The 20,857-nt window shown below is 37.5% G+C and overlaps 1 protein-coding gene across 1 annotated transcript in view; it reads left to right on the top strand.

The window, feature by feature from the left end:
* The window catches only part of CSE1L (chromosome segregation 1 like), a 46,702-nt gene that overhangs the window by 14,893 nt on the left and 10,952 nt on the right, over window positions 1-20,857 (top strand). The window contains exons 2-16 of the mRNA XM_049869172.1: window positions 136-231; window positions 2,112-2,254; window positions 3,753-3,854; window positions 3,930-4,075; window positions 4,519-4,609; window positions 6,248-6,355; window positions 7,776-7,868; window positions 9,112-9,279; window positions 9,394-9,523; window positions 10,596-10,661; window positions 11,091-11,293; window positions 11,754-11,838; window positions 13,177-13,238; window positions 18,654-18,790; window positions 20,129-20,232. Of these exons, the coding sequence (XP_049725129.1) occupies window positions 147-231; window positions 2,112-2,254; window positions 3,753-3,854; window positions 3,930-4,075; window positions 4,519-4,609; window positions 6,248-6,355; window positions 7,776-7,868; window positions 9,112-9,279; window positions 9,394-9,523; window positions 10,596-10,661; window positions 11,091-11,293; window positions 11,754-11,838; window positions 13,177-13,238; window positions 18,654-18,790; window positions 20,129-20,232 (1,723 nt within the window). The 5' untranslated portion in view covers window positions 136-146. The remainder of the gene's footprint in view (window positions 1-135; window positions 232-2,111; window positions 2,255-3,752; window positions 3,855-3,929; window positions 4,076-4,518; window positions 4,610-6,247; window positions 6,356-7,775; window positions 7,869-9,111; window positions 9,280-9,393; window positions 9,524-10,595; window positions 10,662-11,090; window positions 11,294-11,753; window positions 11,839-13,176; window positions 13,239-18,653; window positions 18,791-20,128; window positions 20,233-20,857) is intronic.

The following is a 20,857-nucleotide window of genomic DNA, read 5'->3' as shown; positions in this document are numbered from 1 at the left end:
GCTTGTAGCACATACTGAAATAATAGATGGATGACTTTCAGAGAGGGGGAAGGCCCATAATATAAAAAGGATTCTTTTATGTAAATCACACTGTCCCCTTGTGACCAATTATACAAACCTCGTTTTTTATTTTAGGTTCTACAGCAATGGAGCTCAGTGATGCAAATTTGCAAACACTAACAGAATATTTAAAGAAAACCCTTGATCCTGATCCTACCATCAGACGTCCAGGTAAAGAGAATAAATACTGTACTGTAGTTGTTTTAGTCTTCAAGGACGGGAGACCGAAACCTTCATGGAATCTGCCTGTTCATATATTAAAAAGAAAAAGATTTGCATTTCGATTCTCAGACATAGTTTGTTTTTCATTCTCTAGCCATAACATGTGTGGTTGGCTGCTTGTAGCTGTGATAACATAAGGTGCCTTTTGAGTAAAAGAGCTTTTATTTGGCATCTTCTGGGATAAGAAGTAGTGATATGTTTAGAAATGCTTTGTCCCTTGGCCTGTCTGAACATCCCCATTTAAAACCTGCTTGCTTTATAGAGATATAATAATTAGGGCATAGAGATGGGAGTTAATCGCCTAAAAAGTAATTGAGTGAATGAGACCAGGTAATCAGACACTGTCTCTTAATATCCATTTTGGGTTTGATTTAATTAATGTTTTATGATCCAGGGTTTTTTTTCCTCCTGAATTTGATCACTTTCCGTTAGAAACTTACTATAAGCTTTGACTTGCGAACTCAGATGCCCACAGGAGTCAGGGATGGAGGTAGATGAGGGAGGCAGGCCAAGTGTGGACATTGTATGAGTATCTGCCCTGGTCAAAGGGCAGATTGTCAGGTCCAGTTAGAAAGTTTTGTAAGATCAGATTTCCAGCTTTGCTTTAAAAATAAGGTGATTTATAAGAAGTGTTTTCCGTTTTAAATGGTAGCAATTAACTTAAATTTTAAATCACAGTGCAAACAAAACAACTTCAGGGGGCCAGGTGTGGCCTGTGAGTGGTCATTTGTAGTCCTCAATTTGAGCCATATTGACCAGAAATACTCATAACCTGACTCCTCAGAGCTTACTAACGTGCCCGCGCGTAGAGATGCTTTTGGAAGGGTCCCTGAAGCTACAGATGAGCGCGTGGGTGTACGTGGTGCATTGCTGTGTTCTGTGTAATAAGGAGAGGCATAAACTTGTCAGTAAATCCACCCTGTTGTAGAAAAGTCTAGGTAATTTCTGAGGGAGAACATTGTGATTTTCTCATTAGTTCTTAAGAAGTAATTATTTCCTTGATAAAGGGAAGGTAATGGTTCTAATCTTCTCAGACTTTCCCAGAAAGCTTCTCCTGGTGTTACCTATTAACAATTATTTTTGGTAACTGTGTCTTTGTAAGGTGAGGATGCAGGTGCTTTATGAATCCAGGACAGTGTAAAAATAAACTGATACTCCTGGGAAGAGTTAGGAACATGGCATTTCTGAGGGATTGGTACGAGACTTACCAAACATCTTTATGAAATAATCTGGAGGTGGAAATGTGCAGTAGATCACAGCTTACGTATACCGCTCAGTTTCCTCGGTTATTAAGATGTGACAGTGGTATGGATGAATTGCAAGACCTCTTGAGGCTCTTTGAGTGTGCAGAAACATGTCAGTGTGGATATTCTGTGGCAAGTTGAAGGTAAAGAACACAGAAAGGAGTAACGAGACTTACATTCATGGGAATACTGCTTCCAGGATGTGGATTGTAACTTAGGAAAGACACCTGTCTTTATGGATGTCTCCATAAGCCATGGACACGGTATGTTGCCCGTACAAAATGCCGACCACGGAGTAGGAGTGATTGTCCAGTTAGGCCACTTTACAGGTTTATGACAATCAGGTGATCTGATAGGTTGGAAAATGAAATGTTATGTAAATTTAATGTAACATTATGTATATAACCCATTTAATAGATAAGATTAAGGCCGAGTATACCCATTGTAGGCTTCCAAAAGGAAAATATCCTAATCTTTCAACTTTTTGATGCTTCAAGAAGAGATATTCGTAGTACACATATACATAAAGTAGAGAAAGATTCTGATTACAAAAACAGATTTTCTAACATGAAAATTCTTTTACAGCTGAGAAATTTCTTGAATCTGTAGAAGGAAACCAGAATTACCCACTGTTGCTTTTAACATTATTGGAAAAATCTCAAGATAATGTCATCAAAGTGTGTGCCTCAGTAACATTCAAGAACTATATTAAAAGGAACTGGAGAATTGTAGGTATTTTGTTATTACCTAATTTTAATTTAATACCCTATATGGTTATAAGATTTCTATAAGCAGTGTTCCTGAAAGAGTCAGAGGTGCATTAAAGGTAAAATTAAACAGGGCTGTGTTCCAAAAAAAAAAAAAAAAAATTCTTTTTTATTTTTTTATTTCACTTGAATTCACATAGATTACTTCGGCTTCAAGACACAGGTTGCTGGAGGGTGTGCGACTTGGTTTTAACCTCCTTTATGGTTGAAATTCAACTCTAGCTCACTGTTTAGTGAGGAGATACTGTGTGGGAAGGCACAGCCTAAAGGAATAAGTGGAGTAGTTTCTTTTGTGCACTGGGAAAAATTAAAGATGAAAAATCCACATTATGTATAAAAATTTTTGTAGCATGGAAATAATTTTAGATTTGAAGTTTTTAATGATGGGCTTTACCCTGTCTGATGGGCTGTGGAAATAGATTCTAATTTCAAGACGATTCCTATTTAGCTACAAATTTAATGACCAGTATAAAATTAGAAATTGAGAAACAGGCATTTTCCCTACCTTAGTTTGGGATAGTGGTTCTCGGTAAGGGGTGATTTTGCTCCCCTGGGAATATTTGACAATATTTAGGGACATTTTTGTTGTCACAGCTGGGGAAGGGGTACTATTGGCACATAGAGGGAAGAGGCCAAGGGTGTGGCTAACCTTCCTACAATGCACAAGACAGCCTTACAACACAGAATTCTTTGGCCCAAAATGTCAGCAGTGCTGAGGTTGAGAAACCCTGGCCTAGGATAAAGAAAATATGGTAATTGTTTTGTAGTGGTAGCAGTATGTATTTTATTCCATAAAGGATAAAAAAATATATAGCAAATACTGTTTTCAAGCTTAAATAATTAGTCATGTTACCACATTTGGTGAAGAAACGAATTGATGAGTCTTAGAAAGTCCTTCCCTCTACTTGTAGGCGTGCTAGCCCTCTATTTCTATTGTAATTTGTAACACTTGTGAGACTTCAAGAACCATTTTGGGTAATGTAGTCCAAGATGCATTCTAACCCGTAATGGTCAAGAAGTTTTCATAGAAAAGACCTTTGACTTAGGGTGAACGTCAGACAGAAGCTTTTGAAGATGAATGTGGATTAAGTGGCATATGTTTATAAAGATTTTAACCACATGTCCTGATTTGTTAACGTACAGAACTGAGATTCTTCATGGGAGTCAGAAGCCCATTAATTTGTATGTTAAATGTTTGCATTTGGGGGTGGGAAAATGTAATTTTGCTAGGAAAAGGTTTTGCGCTTTCAACAGATTATTAAAGGAATCTGACCCATTCATGTAGAGGAAAACTAAGGGAAGGCCCCACCTCCGTTTTAATTTTTTGTATTATAAACAGTGATACGTTTTTCTCAGATAACCAGGACATAAAAGAAAAAAAAAGATCCTGTTTTGTCTACTAGTTCATAGATATGCATATAGATTCTATGTTACTTGCTCATCGATGTTTTGCTTGTAGGTTGAAGATGAACCAAACAAAATTTGCGAAGCCGATCGAGTTGCTATTAAAGCCAACATAGTGCACTTGATGCTTAGCAGCCCAGAGCAGATGCAGAAGCAGGTAACACACAATTCTGCTTTTTAGGTAGGCTTGTTTCTAACGCTTTTATCTAATTAATCCTTTCCTCCCGCCCAGCTAAGTGATGCCATTAGCATTATTGGCAGAGAAGACTTCCCTCAGAAATGGCCCGACCTGTTGACAGAAATGGTGAATCGCTTTCAGAGTGGAGATTTTCATGTTATTAATGGAGTCCTTCGTACCGCACATTCATTATTTAAAAGGTATTGTTCTACAAATTCATACTTTTAAAGTACTTTTCAAATATATTTGGTTTTATAAACTTTTATTTTTGTGACTGTTGTCACTCCTTGGAATATGATCATCCTAGAATAAGAGCGTAAGACTCTCAGCTCGTTATTGGGTTTGTTTCTTCTCAAGTTTATTTCACACTGCCCTATTACCTGTAAGGTTAACCAGTTGCTGCCGAGTCAGGTCCAACTCCTGGCAACTCCATGTGTGTCACAGCAGAGCTGAAATCCATAGGGTTACCTGTAAGATACCTGGTCTTAATAAAGTGATTCCTTTATTTAAAAAAAAAAAATTCCCTTTGAATTTCAGAAAGCTGTCTAGTTATATTTTATTTTCTGTAATCATCCTTTATCCCTGAAGACTGAAGTGAGTAAACAGAAAATTTTAATTTATCTATTTTACCTTAATTATCTAGATATCGCCATGAATTTAAGTCAAACGAGTTATGGACTGAAATCAAACTTGTTCTGGATGCCTTCGCTTTGCCTTTAACTAATCTCTTTAAGGTATGGATTAACAATTTTGGTGATAATTTTAAATTACTGATCTCTTAAATATTTCTGTAAGTTTTACGTTTAAAAGAATGCTTTGAAAGTTTATTTGGTAATATTTAGAGCATTATTTCTTTTGGAAAATTTCAAACTTACATAGAAATAGAAAATGGTATAATGAATCCCCATGTGCGCTTAGACAAGTTTAACAGTTACCGCCCCACCCACCCCTTTTATGGAAACATTAAAAAGCAAACCCCAGACGGTGTGCCGTTTTACCCATAGGTGTTTGAGTATGCAGGGTAGATCCACATTTTGATTTCACCGTTTATGGAATTAAAGTAATTGGTACATCATATTATAGTGTACAGGCTATTTCCCTAAACGTTTTCTTGTTTGATCCTTATGAAAATCCTTTGGGATCACAGGAGATGTATTGTTAACTGTTTCTTCCATTAAAGAAGGGGGTCCACTGTCACACATTTAATAAATAAGGAAGCGAGGCCTCAAACTTAGTCGTGCTGGCTCTAGAAAAGCTGTTCATTTCTTATTTTCTACAATTCAGAGTGAGCATGTCTTACTGATGGTACATTTTTATTTTAAAAAATAAAATAGGGACAAAATGATGTTACAAACCTTAGTCAGAGAGCAGTGAAACGAACTCTCTGGTGTCCTGGCCATTGGTTTGTAACTGGTACTACCTTTCTGGAGGCCCATTTGGCATTTCATTAAGAAAAACCTTAATATTCATATTTTGGACTCCAGAATACATACCAGGTTTGCACCAAGTACAAGGGCCTTTTATGTGTATTTTCGCATTTAATTCTCACACTCTGTCTATGAGATAGGCATTATTCCTACATTACAGAGGAGATTGGAGCGCAAAGTTAAAAAAAAAAAAAAAACTTGTTCAGAGTAGTACTCATTGTGAGTAACAGAGTCTGGGTTGTACCTAGATCTGTCTGGTTTCCAAAACCTGTGTTCGTGGCATACTATGTATGCTGCCTTGTAAGACACTTCTAGAAATCTCTGGCTGAAAATGAGAGCTGTGTACGAAGTTTTCTGTATAAGCCTGGTTTTGCAGCATGTAATGAACAATTGAAAACTACTTAAATGCCAACTGGCAGGGGAATTATTTAATGAGAGCCTATAAAGACAGATTTGTGAAAAATGTGTGTGTATGTATGTATGTATGTAAGTATGTATGTAAGTGTGTATGTAAGTAAGTAAGTAAACCCTGGTGGCATAGTGGTTAAGTGCTATGGGTGCTAACCAAAGGGTCAGCAGTTTGAATCCGCCAGGCGCTCTTTGGAAGCTCTGTGGGGCAGTTCTACTCTGTCCTGTAGGGTCACTATGAGTCAGAATCTATTCGACAGCACTGGGTTTGGTTTTTGGTTTTTATATGTGTGTGTATATATATACACACACATACATACACACACGTATGTATATATACTCACACTAACGTTGGACTTTTCAGTAGTGCTATTATAGACTTTTAAAAATGTATACTGTAAAATATGTTTTTCCCAAATATCTTAAATGACTACATACTACCGTTTAAAAGCCTAGTGCAAGGCTGTGTCACCAAGATAAGTGTGCTAGGTTTGCAACACACTAAAGCTGTGTCCCTCAATCCCTTTCCTTGTCAAGGCCACTATCGAGCTCTGTAGCACGCACGCAAATGATGCCTCTGCCCTGAGGATCCTTTTCTCTTCACTGATTCTGATCTCAAAGCTGTTCTATAGTTTAAACTTCCAGGTAAGTTTCACTTTATTTTTTCCTTTTGATTCTTATTCTCTATTTGATAAAGATCTTTTTGCCTGAATTGATTTTTCTGAAATTAAGGAAATTTGTTTTTTCTGATTCTCCAATTTTTATCCACTTTAAGATTTTAATTGTCACTCTAGAGTCACGAAGAATTATAGATCACCAGATACTTAAAATATATTAAACAGCATTTCCCAAACAAGTGTTCTACTTTATAGTGGTTCCTAGAGTTGCAAGTGGATGTTTCGTGGGAAAAAGTAGCAATCTCTTGTAGCCTAATAAGTTGAGGAAACCCTGCATCCTCAGTCACCTTTTTGAAGAGTCACTCTATACAGTATTCTTTTGAAAGCACTGAGAAATCTCATTCCTCTGGTCCTCCTCTTTTATTCATTTACATAGATATTATCATTGGGGAAACCAGTTTTGATTAGAGTCCTTCGTTGCAAGGAATAGATACGTTCTGTTCCTTGCAACAAAGGACCTGTTCCATTCCTGGCTAGATTATACTTTTATTGGAAGCATTTAGGAGAGATTGGCAGAAGCAACAGAAGGCTGGAAAACAAGGCTTTGGAAGAGTAGGAATCAATGTTATTTCCAAGAAAACAGCCAGTCTTTCACAGAAAATGCCTGGTCACCGTACTGCTACTTAGTGACCTCCAGTCATTCTTTATGTTGTTGAAACATTAAGATTCGGAGAGGAGTCACTTCACTGGTGCAGTTTACCATACCGAGTTGTAAGAGGAAGAATCTGGCCTTTTCATAGTTCATAGCAAGAGCCAAGTACCTGGACTCACCCTCACAACACAACTGCACTCATCAATAGGAAGAGCATTCCCCAAAGGGAAGTTGGGCTCTCTTAGGTAGCAGAAATGGAGATGGATGTGCCCACATCAGGTCAGCCGGGACAGCAGTTTGAGAATTCTAACAATGAATGTTACTGCTTTTGCTTACATCTTCTTTTCAATTCTGCTCCTGAGAAGCCAGGTAAAATGAGGTACTTAACTTCTTAGGCATAGTAAGGTAGACCAGAAGAAGGAGGCATTGTCCTTGCCCTCAGGGCTTATCCCTTGTTAAGAAAGCAGTACTAGGCCCCAGGAAATAAGTAACACAGAAAGGAAAAGAAATAAGCACTGAGTTTTGAAAGGAAAGGCTTTGTACAGCCATAGCTGGACCTTGAAGGAATAAGTAGATTTAGATTGGAGACTAAGAAGTAGAGGTGGGCAATGTTTGTGTTCAAGAGTATGAACAGAGCCAGAAGTCAGAATGGTTTCCTCAGCTGTCAGACCTGGCTAGAGCAGAGAATTCTTGTCAGAATGGATATGAGTGGATCAGTTTAGGAAGTTTGGCATGTGGGTATCTGGTGGTGAAGACTTATTAAAAGAGAAGTCCTAAGTCAGTGTTTATTTTTTAGGATCTTCCTGAATTTTTTGAGGATAATATGGAAACTTGGATGGACAACTTCCATACCCTCTTGACATTAGATAATAAGCTGCTCCAAACTGATGTAAGTGTTATTTCAAATGTTGCCTGACTAGCTTTTTTTTTTTTTTTTTTTTCTTAAGAATTATTTAGTACCCTTTGAAACCCTTGGGGGATAGTTATTAAACTGTAAAAAATTAAATAAAAAGATATTTGAGAATATTTAGCATTTGCTTCCTTAAAAATTATTTACTCTTGCATTGTTAATAGATAAAATTCCAAGAATGGAAGTAATAGGCAATTCTGTTGGATGTTCCATATTTAGTTATATATAGTATACAGAATTGGTTTTATTGTATTTTGTTACATCTTTGAAATGTAAGGGCTTAGTATGCACATCGTGAACATTTTATGAAATAGAAAATTGCTTGTCATTGAAGATAATAAGAAAACAAACGTGCACATGCCTTGAGGGAATTCTTTTTATCTCTTCTAAGTTTCAGTTTATTGGCACATAATACAGCTCAAAGGGTAGAGATTATTATAGCAGAGGCTATTATGTAAATCATTGTCATGGTATACAGTGGGGTTCGCAAACTTTTTCTGTAAAGGGCCAGGTAGTAAATATTTTCGGCTTTGAGGACCATACGGCCTCTGTTGCAGCTACACAGTTCTGCAGTGTAGTGTGAAAGCAGCCATGGACAGTACTATGAATTATATAAATGAATAAACAAATGAGCATGACTGTGTTCTAGTAAAACTTGACTTACAAAATAGCAGCAGGCTGGGTTTGACTCGTAGACTGTAGTTTGCTGATCCCTGATTTAGATTGTTGTTTAATATTTTATAACCAAATATTATTGTGAGAATTTCATAGGATTACCGAATTTTGGGGAGGAGGGTGGGGGAGATTACACATCTGAATGTATTGGAGATGAGAACCTTTATGGGAGACAGCAAGACAACCCTGTTACAAAGGAAAATGTGATGTGATTTTTTTATGTTTGCAGGGTTATCCAGGTTTCCATAGGAATATACTATTTTCAGTTTAATTTGTAAAATGTTTTTTATAATTCAACAACCAGAAGAAAAGGTTTTGTTTAACTTGAAAATTTTTGAGAACAGTTCTTAGTAAGTAAAAAATGAAAAGTGTTCCATCTTTTACCTGTTTGAAAGATGAGCTGAATAGATTGAAGGTGGCGTGAATATAGTTAGGAACACTTGGCTTTGGATTTAAATTTTAAAGCGTCTAGTTCAGAAATGACAGCTCCGTATTCATGGTAGCGTTAAAGTTGTATGTTTGAGTGTTCTGTTTTTTCTTATATGAGGATGAAGAGGAAGCAGGCTTATTGGAGCTCTTAAAATCCCAGATTTGCGATAATGCTGCACTCTATGCACAAAAGTATGATGAAGAATTTCAGCGGTACCTGCCTCGTTTTGTCACCGCCATCTGGAATTTGTTAGTTACAACAGGTCAAGAGGTTAAATATGATTTGGTAAGATGAGAATGGAGACAAATCATTGAAAGATACTCTCTTCACCACCTCCCCTAGGAAAGAAACTGGTCAGCTTTGCCTTTAATAATGTGAACTTTTTGTGTTTTATTCCAGTTGGTAAGTAATGCAATTCAATTCCTGGCTTCAGTTTGTGAGAGACCACATTATAAGAATCTATTTGAGGACCAGAACACACTGACAAGTATCTGTGAAAAGGTTATTGTCCCTAACATGGAATTTAGAGGTAATTATGGCAGAGTATGAAGCATTTTCAGGGGTTAAAAGCTCTTGGTTAAAAAAAAAAGTGTAAAAATCAATATGTCTTTTAATATTTTCGCCTCATTTCTTTTTGTAACATATTTATTATTTATTAGTAAATAAAACCTCGTGTGGATCATTTATTGCTTGTTTTCTAAACCTAGAGAGAAAATGTGGTAAAATGTGGTATCAAAGGTATTTGTGAAGCGAGCACTGCTATGAAGAGCTCTTTTGCGTACTGTGGAGATTTTTTCATAGAAATATTGAACAAGACTTGAAAAATCCTGTTATACTGAGGGAAAGTAAACTATCTAGGGTCTCGATGTAGAGAAAGAACCTGGTTTTGTTAGATTTAGTAGTTCAGTTGACTTGAGAATAGCATTGATGAAAGCCCACTTAGTTTGTATCTAAGATTAAATAGTCCTGAGTGCCTGTATTTGTATACAGAATGCCCTTCCCCTTTCTAATAGTCAGGAAGAGCAAGTAGTAAAGGTGGACTGGGTTGCGTTTTATATCAAAGCAGTCATTAAGATCAGTGGTTCCCAGAATGCCAGCCTGCACCAAAATGAGGAAAATAAGGGCATTATATAGTGTATTGTATTTTCATAAAACACTGATTTGTTCAAAGGACTGATTTTATTCTGATACCATCCATCTTTTTTGGTGTTGAAGTGGTTGTTAAGAAATAATGGTGGTATAGTTGTTAGGGTTTTTTTTTCTTTTTTTAATGTCCTTATGTAGCAAAATAAAATGCTGGCATCCCTAGATTGGTTTCCACCATTTACTTTTAATAATTGGTTGGTGAGATCTTACTCTGGACCCTGCCACGTTAGAACAAGTGAGCCTGTATCACAGCGGTTGAATTACCTAAAGCTTCTCAGGGTGGTAATTGTTGCTTACCGTGATGATTAAGAGTATATGAAGTAGTCATTTGATGGAAAAGTATGTATTGCTGTGAAAAAGACAATTTTGCATACTCACCTGCTTACGGAGTCGTAAAGTACAAAGACTTGTCATGGCTTTTCGGGGGTTATCTGAAATATCAACTCTCTTTGTAGCTGCTGATGAGGAAGCATTTGAAGATAATTCTGAGGAGTATATAAGAAGAGATTTGGAAGGATCTGGTGTGTATTTTGGTTTTTAACTGTTAGTCTCTTAGCAATCCAGTTTTAAAATCATTCTTCTGGTAAATGTGAGGAAGAGTGGGAGTTGTATATGGGCATCATCTCAACGGGCCTTCGCTGGAGAAATGTTTTTCTTTAACTTGTAAACCTTAAAAAGCAGCTCTTCTGTGAGCTACACGCAGTATCAAAGGTTGAGTCATTTGTCTTTCCTTCCTTATGTACTTGTTAGTGTTTCTCCCACTGCTGTGACCTCCTTGTTAGCCTTGTTGTCATTTTGTGTTTTTTTTTTTTTGTTGTTGGGGGGAGTGCTCTTTTCACTAATTTATGTTGCTTATAGCTGTCAGAGGGCAGTTTGTTTCCTTATGAACTTGCTCAATGGTTGGTGGTTATTTCTTTCTCCCGTGATTGTATTTCCATTTGGTTTTATAGATATTGACACTAGACGCAGGGCTGCGTGTGATCTTGTACGAGGATTATGCAAGTTTTTTGAGGGACCCGTGACAGGGATCTTCTCTGGTTATGTTAATTCCATGCTGCAGGAATATGCAAAAAACCCATCTGTCAACTGGAAACACAAAGATGCAGCCATTTACCTAGTGACGTCTTTAGCCTCCAAAGCCCAAACACAGAAGGTGATTCTTTTCAATATGGTTTTGTTTCTCAGACTTGTCAGTGACCACAGAAGTCAAGAAGTAACCTACTTATCTGATGATAGAGCCTACTCTGCCTGATAACCAGATACAATGTAATCACCTGTTAGTTCTCATTAGAATTTATGTCATCTTCAACAGTGGCTTTATGTTGATGTATTAAATACTTAAATTTGTAATGGACCAAAAATGGACGAGATGCCACACTTGTTACCTTAGCTGAGACTGATGTATAAAGTATGCTAAACTTAAATTTTGCTGTTCTTTAATTTAGGGACATTTCTTTATTGTCTATTAAGATAGTCTTGTTTTATATGTAAACATTTTGTGTTCATCTCCATTTTTAATGTGGTTTTCTAAAGTTGCCTAGATTTCTAATGTGGTAGGTAGATCTGTGTAAGTACTTCATATTATTTTATGCTGTTACAAATTTGCTTTTCAGCACGGGATTACACAAGCAAATGAACTCGTAAACCTGACCGAGTTCTTTGTGAATCACATTCTCCCTGATTTAAAATCAGCTAATGGTAAGTTGTGTGACACTTCTCTTTAGTACAGCTTACAGCATTATAAAAAAACCAAACCCAGTGCTGTTCAGTCGATTCCGACTCATAGCGACCCTGTAGGACAGAGTAGAACTGCCCCATAGAGTTTCCAAGGAGTTCCTGGCGGATTTGAACTGCCGACCCTTTGGTTAGCAGCCATAGCACTTAACCACTACGCCACCAGGGTTTCCTACAGCATTATACCTACTAATTTTTATTTGCATCTTTTTTTTTATGCTACAGAGTAAGTCACATTCTGGCAAAAGTTGTAATAAGGCCTCTACATAACAATGACGATCATAAAACTGGTTCATGTACTTATTGCAGTTATTTCTTTCATTGAATAAAATCTTAAATGGCTTCCTCAGATCCTGCCCCGGTCAAATGAACTTTCTATAAAGAAAATGTCACTTGTGTAGAAAGAAAAAAGAAACAAGTAGGTCTGAGCCATAACTGAGTTTTAGTTTGGTGTGTGCATAGTAATTGTACTTGTTGCATTTTCCTTTTCATTTGAAAAATTAACTCAAAAATAGAGGTAAATTTCAAAATACTTGAAACTGATAAATATTGAGGATAGTTTCCTGTAGAGAATATGTTAATCAAGCTAATATATGTGTGTGTGTATATATATATATATTTCTTTTTTTTAACATTTTGCATGAAAATTTTTAAATACACTCAAAGGCAGAGAGAAGAGAATGTTATAACTAACTTCCACGTTACCATCTTCCAGCTTCAAGAATTACTAGCATTTGGCCAGTGTTCTTTATCTATCTCTCGCACTCATTTATATTGCCACCACTAGAATGATTTAAAAGGAGCCCCGGTGGCACAGTTTGAAGTGCTTGGCTGCTAACCAAAAGGTCACTCATTTGAACCCACCAGCTGCTCCATGGAAGAAAGATGTAGCAGTTTGCTTCTATAAAGATTACAGCCTTGGAAACCCTATGGGGCATATCTGCTCTGTCGTATAGGGTCACTATGAGTCGGCTTGACAGCAAGGGGATTAGAATAAAGCAAATCCCAGCCAGAGTGATGTGTTCTTAACTCCAGATAGCTACATTGTGGGAATTAGAACATGGTCCAAATTATTTTTACTCAATTATATAAGTAATACACAGTCATTTGTAATGTAACTCAAAGGTAAGGGCAGAATTAATGGCTACATAGTAGAACATTGTATAATTAAGTAAGCTTAGTTATTTGACATTTGGGTTACCAAAACCATTTTTAAAAATTTGATAATATTGTCACTACTTTGATAGTAACAGTCTGAATAATTAGCACTTAAGTAACTATGACTTTTTATTCTTTTAATAGTGAATGAATTTCCAGTTCTTAAAGCTGATGGTATCAAATATATTATGATTTTTAGGAATCAAGTAAGTAGCTTTTCATTTATTATATCCCAGCTTCCCTTCCATGGTGCTGTGGAATCATTTGACATCCACATGTAACAAAATTCACAGTTCTTCTGATTCTAGCCCAGGCTTTATTTTCCTTAACTGTTTCAAAAATGTCACTTTATAGGGTTTGTTATTAGAATCCAAACAAAGTCCACACATTGCTTATGCTTGATTTTTGTCTCAAGTCTTTTGATCTACAACGGGGAGGTCCTCCTTCCCCCTTTTATGCATGTTATTTATTGGAGAAAACAGTAATTTATTTTGTAGGCTTTCTCACATTATGCTGTGGCTAATTGCATCTTCACGGCACAGTTCTCTTGTTCCTCTGGTCCCTGCATTTCTAAATGAGCTGTTAGATCTGGAGGTTTCATTTAGATTGAGATTCTTTGGAGAGGGACATGAACATGTCATAAGTACACTTTCTATTTCATTTAATCAAGACACACATCGTGTCTGGTTGTCTATTTTTATTGGTATTAAGAGTGATCAGTGGGTTCAGGTGAAGAAGAAATTTTCCCTCATCAGCAGTTTTTAAAGAGCGTTCTCTTAAGTTGATGTATGCATCACATAACATACAGTTCACCATTTTAAAGTGTCAACTTCAAAATCTTACCAAAGATGCAAAAGACCTATACAAAGAAAACTACAAAGTACTAGTGCAAGAAGCTAAAAGGGACCTACATAAGTGGAAAAACATACCTTGCTCATGGATAGGAAGAGTTAACATAGTAAAAATTTCTGTTCTACCAAAAGCCATCTGCATATACAATGCACTTCTGATCCAAATTCCAGTGACATTTTTTAATGTGAGGAGAAACAAATCACCAACTTCATATGGAAGGGAAAGAAGCCCCGGATAAGTAAAGCATTACTGAAAAAGAAGAAAGTGGGAGGCCTCACTCTACCTGATTTTAGAACCTATTATACAGCCACAGTAGTCAAAACAGCCTGGTACTGGTACAACAACAGACACATAGACCAGTGGAACAGAGTTGAGAACCCAGATACAAATCCATCCACATATGAGCAGCTAATATTTGACAAAGGCCCAGTGTCAGTTAATTGGGGAAAAGATAGTCTTTTTAACAAATGGTGCTGGCATAACTGGATATCCATTTGCAAAAAAATGAAACAGGACCCATACCTCACACCATGCACAAAAACTAACTCCAAATGGATCAAAGACCTAAACATAAAGACTAAAACGATAAAGATCATGGAAGAAAAAATAGGGACAAAGTTAGGGGCCCTAATACAAGGCATAAACAGAATACAAAACATTACTAAAAATGACGAAGAGAAACCAGATACCTGGAAGCTCCTAAAAATCAAACACCTATGCTCATCTAAAGACTTCACCAAAAGAGTAAAAAGACCACTTACAGATTGGGAAAGAATTTTCAGCTGTGACATCTCCGACCAGCGCCCGATCTCTAAAATCTATATGATTCTGTTAAAACTCAACCACAAAAAGACAACCCAATCAAAAAGTGGGCAAAGGATATGAACACACACTTCACTAAAGAAGATATTCAGGCAGCTAACAGATACATGAGACAATGTTCTCGATCATTAGCCATTAGAGAAATGCAAATTAAAACCGATGAGATTCCATCTCACTCCAGCAAGGCTGGCATTAATCCAAAAAACACAAAATAATAAATGTTGGAGAGGCTGTGGAGAGATTGGAGCTCTTTTACACTGCTGGTGGGAATGTCAAATGGTACAACCACATTGGAAATCTATCTGGCATATTCTTAAAAAGTTAGAACTACCACACAACCCAGAAATCCCACTCCTCGGAATATACCCTAGAGAAATAAGAGCCTTTGCACGAACAGATATATGCACACCCATGTTTTTATCGCAGCACTGTTTACAATAGCAAAAAGCTGGAAGCAACCGAGGTGTCCATCAAGGGATGAATGGATAAATTATGGTATATTCACACAATGGAATACTACACATCGATAAAGAACAGTGACGAATCTGTGAAACATTTCATAACATGGAGGAACCTGGAAGGCATTATGCTGAGCGAAATTAGTCAGATGCAAAAGGACAAATATTGTATAAGACCACTATTATAAGATCTTCAGAAATAGTATAAACTGAGAAGAATACATTCTTTTGTGGTTACGAGAGGGGGGAGGGAGAGAGGGTGGGAGAGGGTTATTTACTGATTAGTTAGTAGATAAGAACTACTTTAGGTGAAGGGAAGGACAATACTTAATACAGGGAAGGTCAGCTCAACTGGACTGGACCAAGAGCAAAGAAGTTTCCGGGATAAACTGAATGCTTCGAAGGTCAGTGGAGGAAGGGCGGGCGTTTGGGGACTATGGCTTAAGGGGACTTCTAAGTCAATTGGCAAAATAAATTCTATTATGAAAACATTCTGCATCCCACTTTGAAGTGTGGCATCTGGGGTCTTAAATGCTAACAAGTGGCCATCTAAGATGCATCAATTGGTCTCAACCCACCTGGATCAAAGGAGAATGAAGAACACCAAGGTCACACGATAACTATGAGCCCAAGAGATAGAAAGGGCCACATGAACTAGAGTCTTACATCATCCTGAAACCAGAAGAACTAGATGGTGCCCAGCCACAACCGATGACTGCCCTGACAGGGAGCACAACAGAGAACCCCTGAGGGAGCAGGAGAACAGTGGGATGCAGACCCTAAATTCTCATAAAAAGATCAGACTTAATGGTCTGACCGAGACTAGAAGAATCTCAGCAGTCACGGTCCCCAAACCTGTTGGCCCAGGACAGGAACCATTCCCGAAGACAACTCATCAGACATGGAAGGGGCGGGACAATGGGTTGGAGAGAGATGCTCATGAAGAGTGAGCTACTTGTATCAGGTGGACACTTGACACTGTGTTGGCGTCTCCTGTCTGGAGGGGAAATGGGGAGGGTAGAGAGGGTTAGAAACTGGCAAAACGGTCACGAAAGGAGAGACTAGAGGGAGGGAGCGGGCTGACTCGGGGAGAGTAAATGGGAGTAGGTAGTAAGGTGTATATAGGCTTATGTGTGACAGACTGACTTGATTTGTAAACTTTCACTTAAAGCACAATAAAAATTATTTAAAAAAAAATAAAGTGTCAACTTCAGTGGTTTTTAGTATATTCATTATGTTGTGTAACCATGACCCTCGTCTCATTGACAGTTTTATTACTAGTGTACACAGGAAACAGCAAGACAAATGCTTGTGGTTTTTTCCCTTTATCAATTTCAGAGTAATGAGTTAGTGCCCTAGCAACTTTCAGAGAAGACAAATTAGGATTTTTATTGATTGTTTTGTACTCTAGTTGCTCCACAGTCTTTGGCCGGGGAGAGGCTCTTCACGTGGTCTCCTTATGTTTTCTTGATATAAACTTCTTGATGTAAACTCAGTAGCCTTTGATAGCTTCCCTCCTTTCACGCCTGACAAGATGTCCGAGGCTTATCTTGTACATCCCCCGCCCCAGATCTGAATTAGCACCTCTTAAAGGTGGGAAATGTTGTTGAAAGACCACAGTCTGGGTGCTAGGAATACTGCTTATGAGTTGTCATTGGTTCTAGGCTTTTTCCCAGGACAGAGCTAGGAAATAGATGTAGAAGGAAATAGGAAAAATCCTATTGATAGTAAGCAATTCACATTTAAGGTTATAAAGTCTTTAGTTAACTTTTAATTTTATATTTATATTTCTGGTTACTTACCTTGTCCTAATATGTTTGTTAACGGTTTGAAAAGAACAGTATAATGCTAATGTAAGACTACTATTTGCAGTTTAATTTCTTTGTGATTCTTTTATGTCCTTAGGACATTATCTTTTTAGCTACCAGCTTAGTAAACAATTAGTTTCATTGGTTTGTGAGTTTTTCTTTGTTTTTGCTTTGGGGGGAGCATAGAAGGGGCTGTTTTACATGATTCCAAAAAATCAAAACGATAGAAAAACAAGTTATTTTCAGAAAGGTCTAGCTTTCATCCCTGTACCTTTCTCCTTATTTTCCCCCTCCCTAAAGGTAACCGTTTTTTGGTTGGGTTTTGGTTTATTTTTCCAGTACTTATTTTTGAAAATAGAACTAAATACCTATCCTGTGTACATTCATATTTCCCTTGTCCTACACAGAAGACAGTGCACTGTGAATATTTTTGTACTTTGCTTTTTTGTCACTTAAAAATCCCGCATATCATCCCACAGTATGTACACATTATCCTCATTCTTTTTTTATAGCTGCATAGTACTACCACGGCTGACTCAGCTGCCCCTGTGGATAGACATTTTGGTTGTGTTCTGCCCCTTGTTCTTTTAAATACTCATACCTTGACTAGCCTTGTTCATGTGTCGCTCTGTACTTTTGCCCTTGTAACTTTGGGGTTGATCCTAGAAGTAGGATTGGTAGATTAGAAGGTAATTGCATATGTAATTTTGCTGGATGTTGCCCAATTTCCATTCATAAGGTTGTACCATGTTGCATCTCTTTGAAAAATAAATGAGAACGCCTGTTTTCCCAGTAGAGTATGTTGGAGCTGTGCCAATCTGATAGACGAGACATGGTGTCCCATTGTAGTTTTAATTTGATTTTCCTTATTTGAGCTAGGTTGAACACTGTACGGGTTTATACTTTTATTATGTGTTTATATATCCATAAAAATTATATAGTATTCTATAGGTTCTGCAACACCTGGGTGTCACCATAAGTCAGAATTGACTCAAAGGCAACATGGTTTGGGGATTTTCGTAGGTTTTAAATTTTTATTTTGGAGCTTTGATTTTAGTAGATGTAGCCATAATTCATTTTTTAACAGTTGCATAGTATTCCATCATGAGGCCATGCCACAGTTTATTTCCTGTGGGTGATTCTTCAATTTCTTCGTTTTCAAAATAATAATTTTGGTGTGTCTGTCAGTATTTGCCAGGGTTGCTATGCTACACAACCTTGCCAAGCTACTGTATTTTCAAGATTCAGTGATGTATGTTCTAGATTTTTAGAGGCTTTTAATTCAATTTATAACTCTTATTTTTGCCCCGTTTTTTTAAAAAAGAAAACGAGGCACAAAGAGGTTCGATGACTTTTCCAAGAAATATCTAAGAGTAAAAAGTATAGTTCTTAAAATTTGGTGCAGTCTTGGTCTGCTTCTCCTTGATGTTATTGCCTATTTATATAAGATTTACCCTCATCTTAGTTTTCTTAAGTTTCTCAGAAAAAGAATTGGAAAAATGAACATGAATTGAATTGTTATATAGAGGCGTATTTAATTTCTCAACAGTATAATCTTCCATTGTAAGAGTGTTTTAAAAAATCAGCTTTTTAAATCAGCAAGTGCTTCTCCTTAATTCTCTTTTACTCTAGGATAGCATCATGTTTTTAAGAGTGTGTGTGTGTTACTGTATTTTTTCAGGTACCGAAAGAGCACCTTTTAGTCTCTATTCCTCTTCTGATTAACCATCTTCAAGCTGAAAGTATTGTTGTTCATACTTACGCCGCACATGCTCTCGAGAGGCTGTTTACTATGAGAGGGCCCAACAGCGCCACTCTGTAAGTACATGGTTCTAGGCAGTTGATACAGTTTTTAGCTCAGGATGGAGGGCTATTGTATACTTCGTCAGAGATGTGTCTGAATAGATTGATAATTTCATTAGTAGTTAGGAAAAGAAATGTGTACTTTTTACTCAATTACATTCTGTCTCCTTCCAAAATGAATTTGAGGCAGCTTACCAAAATAAATAAGCTATGACAGAGTAAAATTAAATACATGAGGAAATTGGGGAGCACAATAAGTGAGGAAAGGTTAATCAACAAAAGTATTACATCAAAGGGGGCCCTGGTGATGCAGTGGTATAGAGTTCGGCTGCTAACCAAAAAGGCTGGCGGTTTGACTCTACCACCCGCTCCTTGGAAACCCTATGGGGCAGTTCCATTCTGTCCTGTAGGGTTGCTGTGAGTGGGGGTCAACTCGACAGCAACGGGTTTGGATTAGTTTGGTTTATTATGTCAAAGGATTCTGTACAGTAGGTATAAAAGCTCCTGAAATTTTATATGGAGTTTCCTAGCAGCCAAGGCAAAAAAGAAAAACTTGGTGAATTAAAATAGTCACAATGTCCATGAGATTTAAAATCACTTAGCATCTCAGAAGTGGGTCTTCGGTAAGGGACGCTGTGAAGTTAGCAGTGTTTTCAGCAACATCATGCAGCAGTTATTTTCACATGGCTGTTTTTGTAGCCTCTCTCAGTGCTGAGATACAACACAGCTGAGTGAAAGTAACTGTCTGGAAGCCAAGAAGTAGCTCTTCTGACCTGTTCCAAGGATAAAACATAGAAGAATGGATAGTTTGCTTATCTTTCAGGCCATTCTGTAGCAGAAATTTAGCTTTGGTCAGAGGTGGGTAATAGTTTGGTTCTTTGCTCCATCAAGAACCTGTAGTACAGATACTTTCAGTGTCCAGTTAAGGGTTTGGAGGACATTCCTTGAGGTGAGTCGAGACAGTACCTATCTTCAGACCAGAGTTGATGCAGAAAACAGTTTTAAATTTGCTCTACGTGGAAAAAAAGAGATACTGAAGCCCCTGAGAGTCCAGGTCCTGTTAGAGGCATGATAGATAGGAATCAAGGACTACCTTTGCAGCCTTAGATTATGTTGAGTTTTCTTGGTTTTTGGTTTGTTCAGTTGTGTTTAGTCCCAGATTTGCCTTCTTTATGAGCTTCACAGGAGCATATAAGAAATGTTATTTCCCTAAGCTGTCTGCCAGTTGTCAGTGGTAGGAGATGGCTCAGTCTTATGCTAAGAATCGTGATTTAGTGGTTAAGTTGCTAAGGGTATTCCACAGTGACAAGCTCAAGAGTTGGTAGTGACTGAAAGCTGTTTTTTCATCTATAGCTTTACAGCTGCAGAAATTGCACCGTTTGTTGAGATTCTGCTAACAAACCTTTTCAAAGCCCTCACACTTCCTGGCTCTTCAGAAAATGAATATATTATGAAAGGTAGGCCTTTTTCCTGGTATATAGATAGTAATTAAGTATCTAATCTCAGGTTACATAGTTTGTGAACCAGATACTGTTTGCCAAGAATTCAGTAGGTTTAGATATTTTAAAATGAAAAATACGGTTTTGTTTATACTAAGTGTTTTCAGAAGTTTTTTTACCTTAACTTGATATAGCTCCCCTCTTACAGAAAAAGCAGCAAATTTTTTTTTTTTCTGTATTGAATTTCTTGAGGGCAAGAATCAGGTTATGCAAGAAACGTTCATTAAAGGCCTGCTATCCTAGATCTTGGTGCAGTGTGCACACAGCAGACCCCCCGCAGATCCTGCCTTTATAGACAGATGTACTACCAAGGACACAGGCAGCTGTAACCACCTGCCAAGCACACTAGGAGAGTCCCCTGGCTACTGATTTCAAGGACAATCTCAGTCTTAATTGTTGCATCCAAAACCCATAGGAAACACTTTTCAAAGAAATGATTTCAGACGCTTTCAGCCTGGCTCAGGACGCCTGATGTGTGTGTGTGTGTGTGCGCGCTTGCGTGCGTGCGCGTGTGTGTGTGCGTGCGTGCGCTTAGCGCTACGCATCTCCCAACAGTAATGTGTAGTTATTTTTGTTTTGTGTC

This window comes from Elephas maximus, chromosome 25 (assembly GCF_024166365.1).
Source record: "Elephas maximus indicus isolate mEleMax1 chromosome 25, mEleMax1 primary haplotype, whole genome shotgun sequence".
NCBI classification, from domain to species: Eukaryota; Metazoa; Chordata; class Mammalia; order Proboscidea; family Elephantidae; genus Elephas; species Elephas maximus.
Note: the sequence above shows the minus strand (reverse complement) of the source record. Positions and strands in the feature narration are given on the sequence as shown.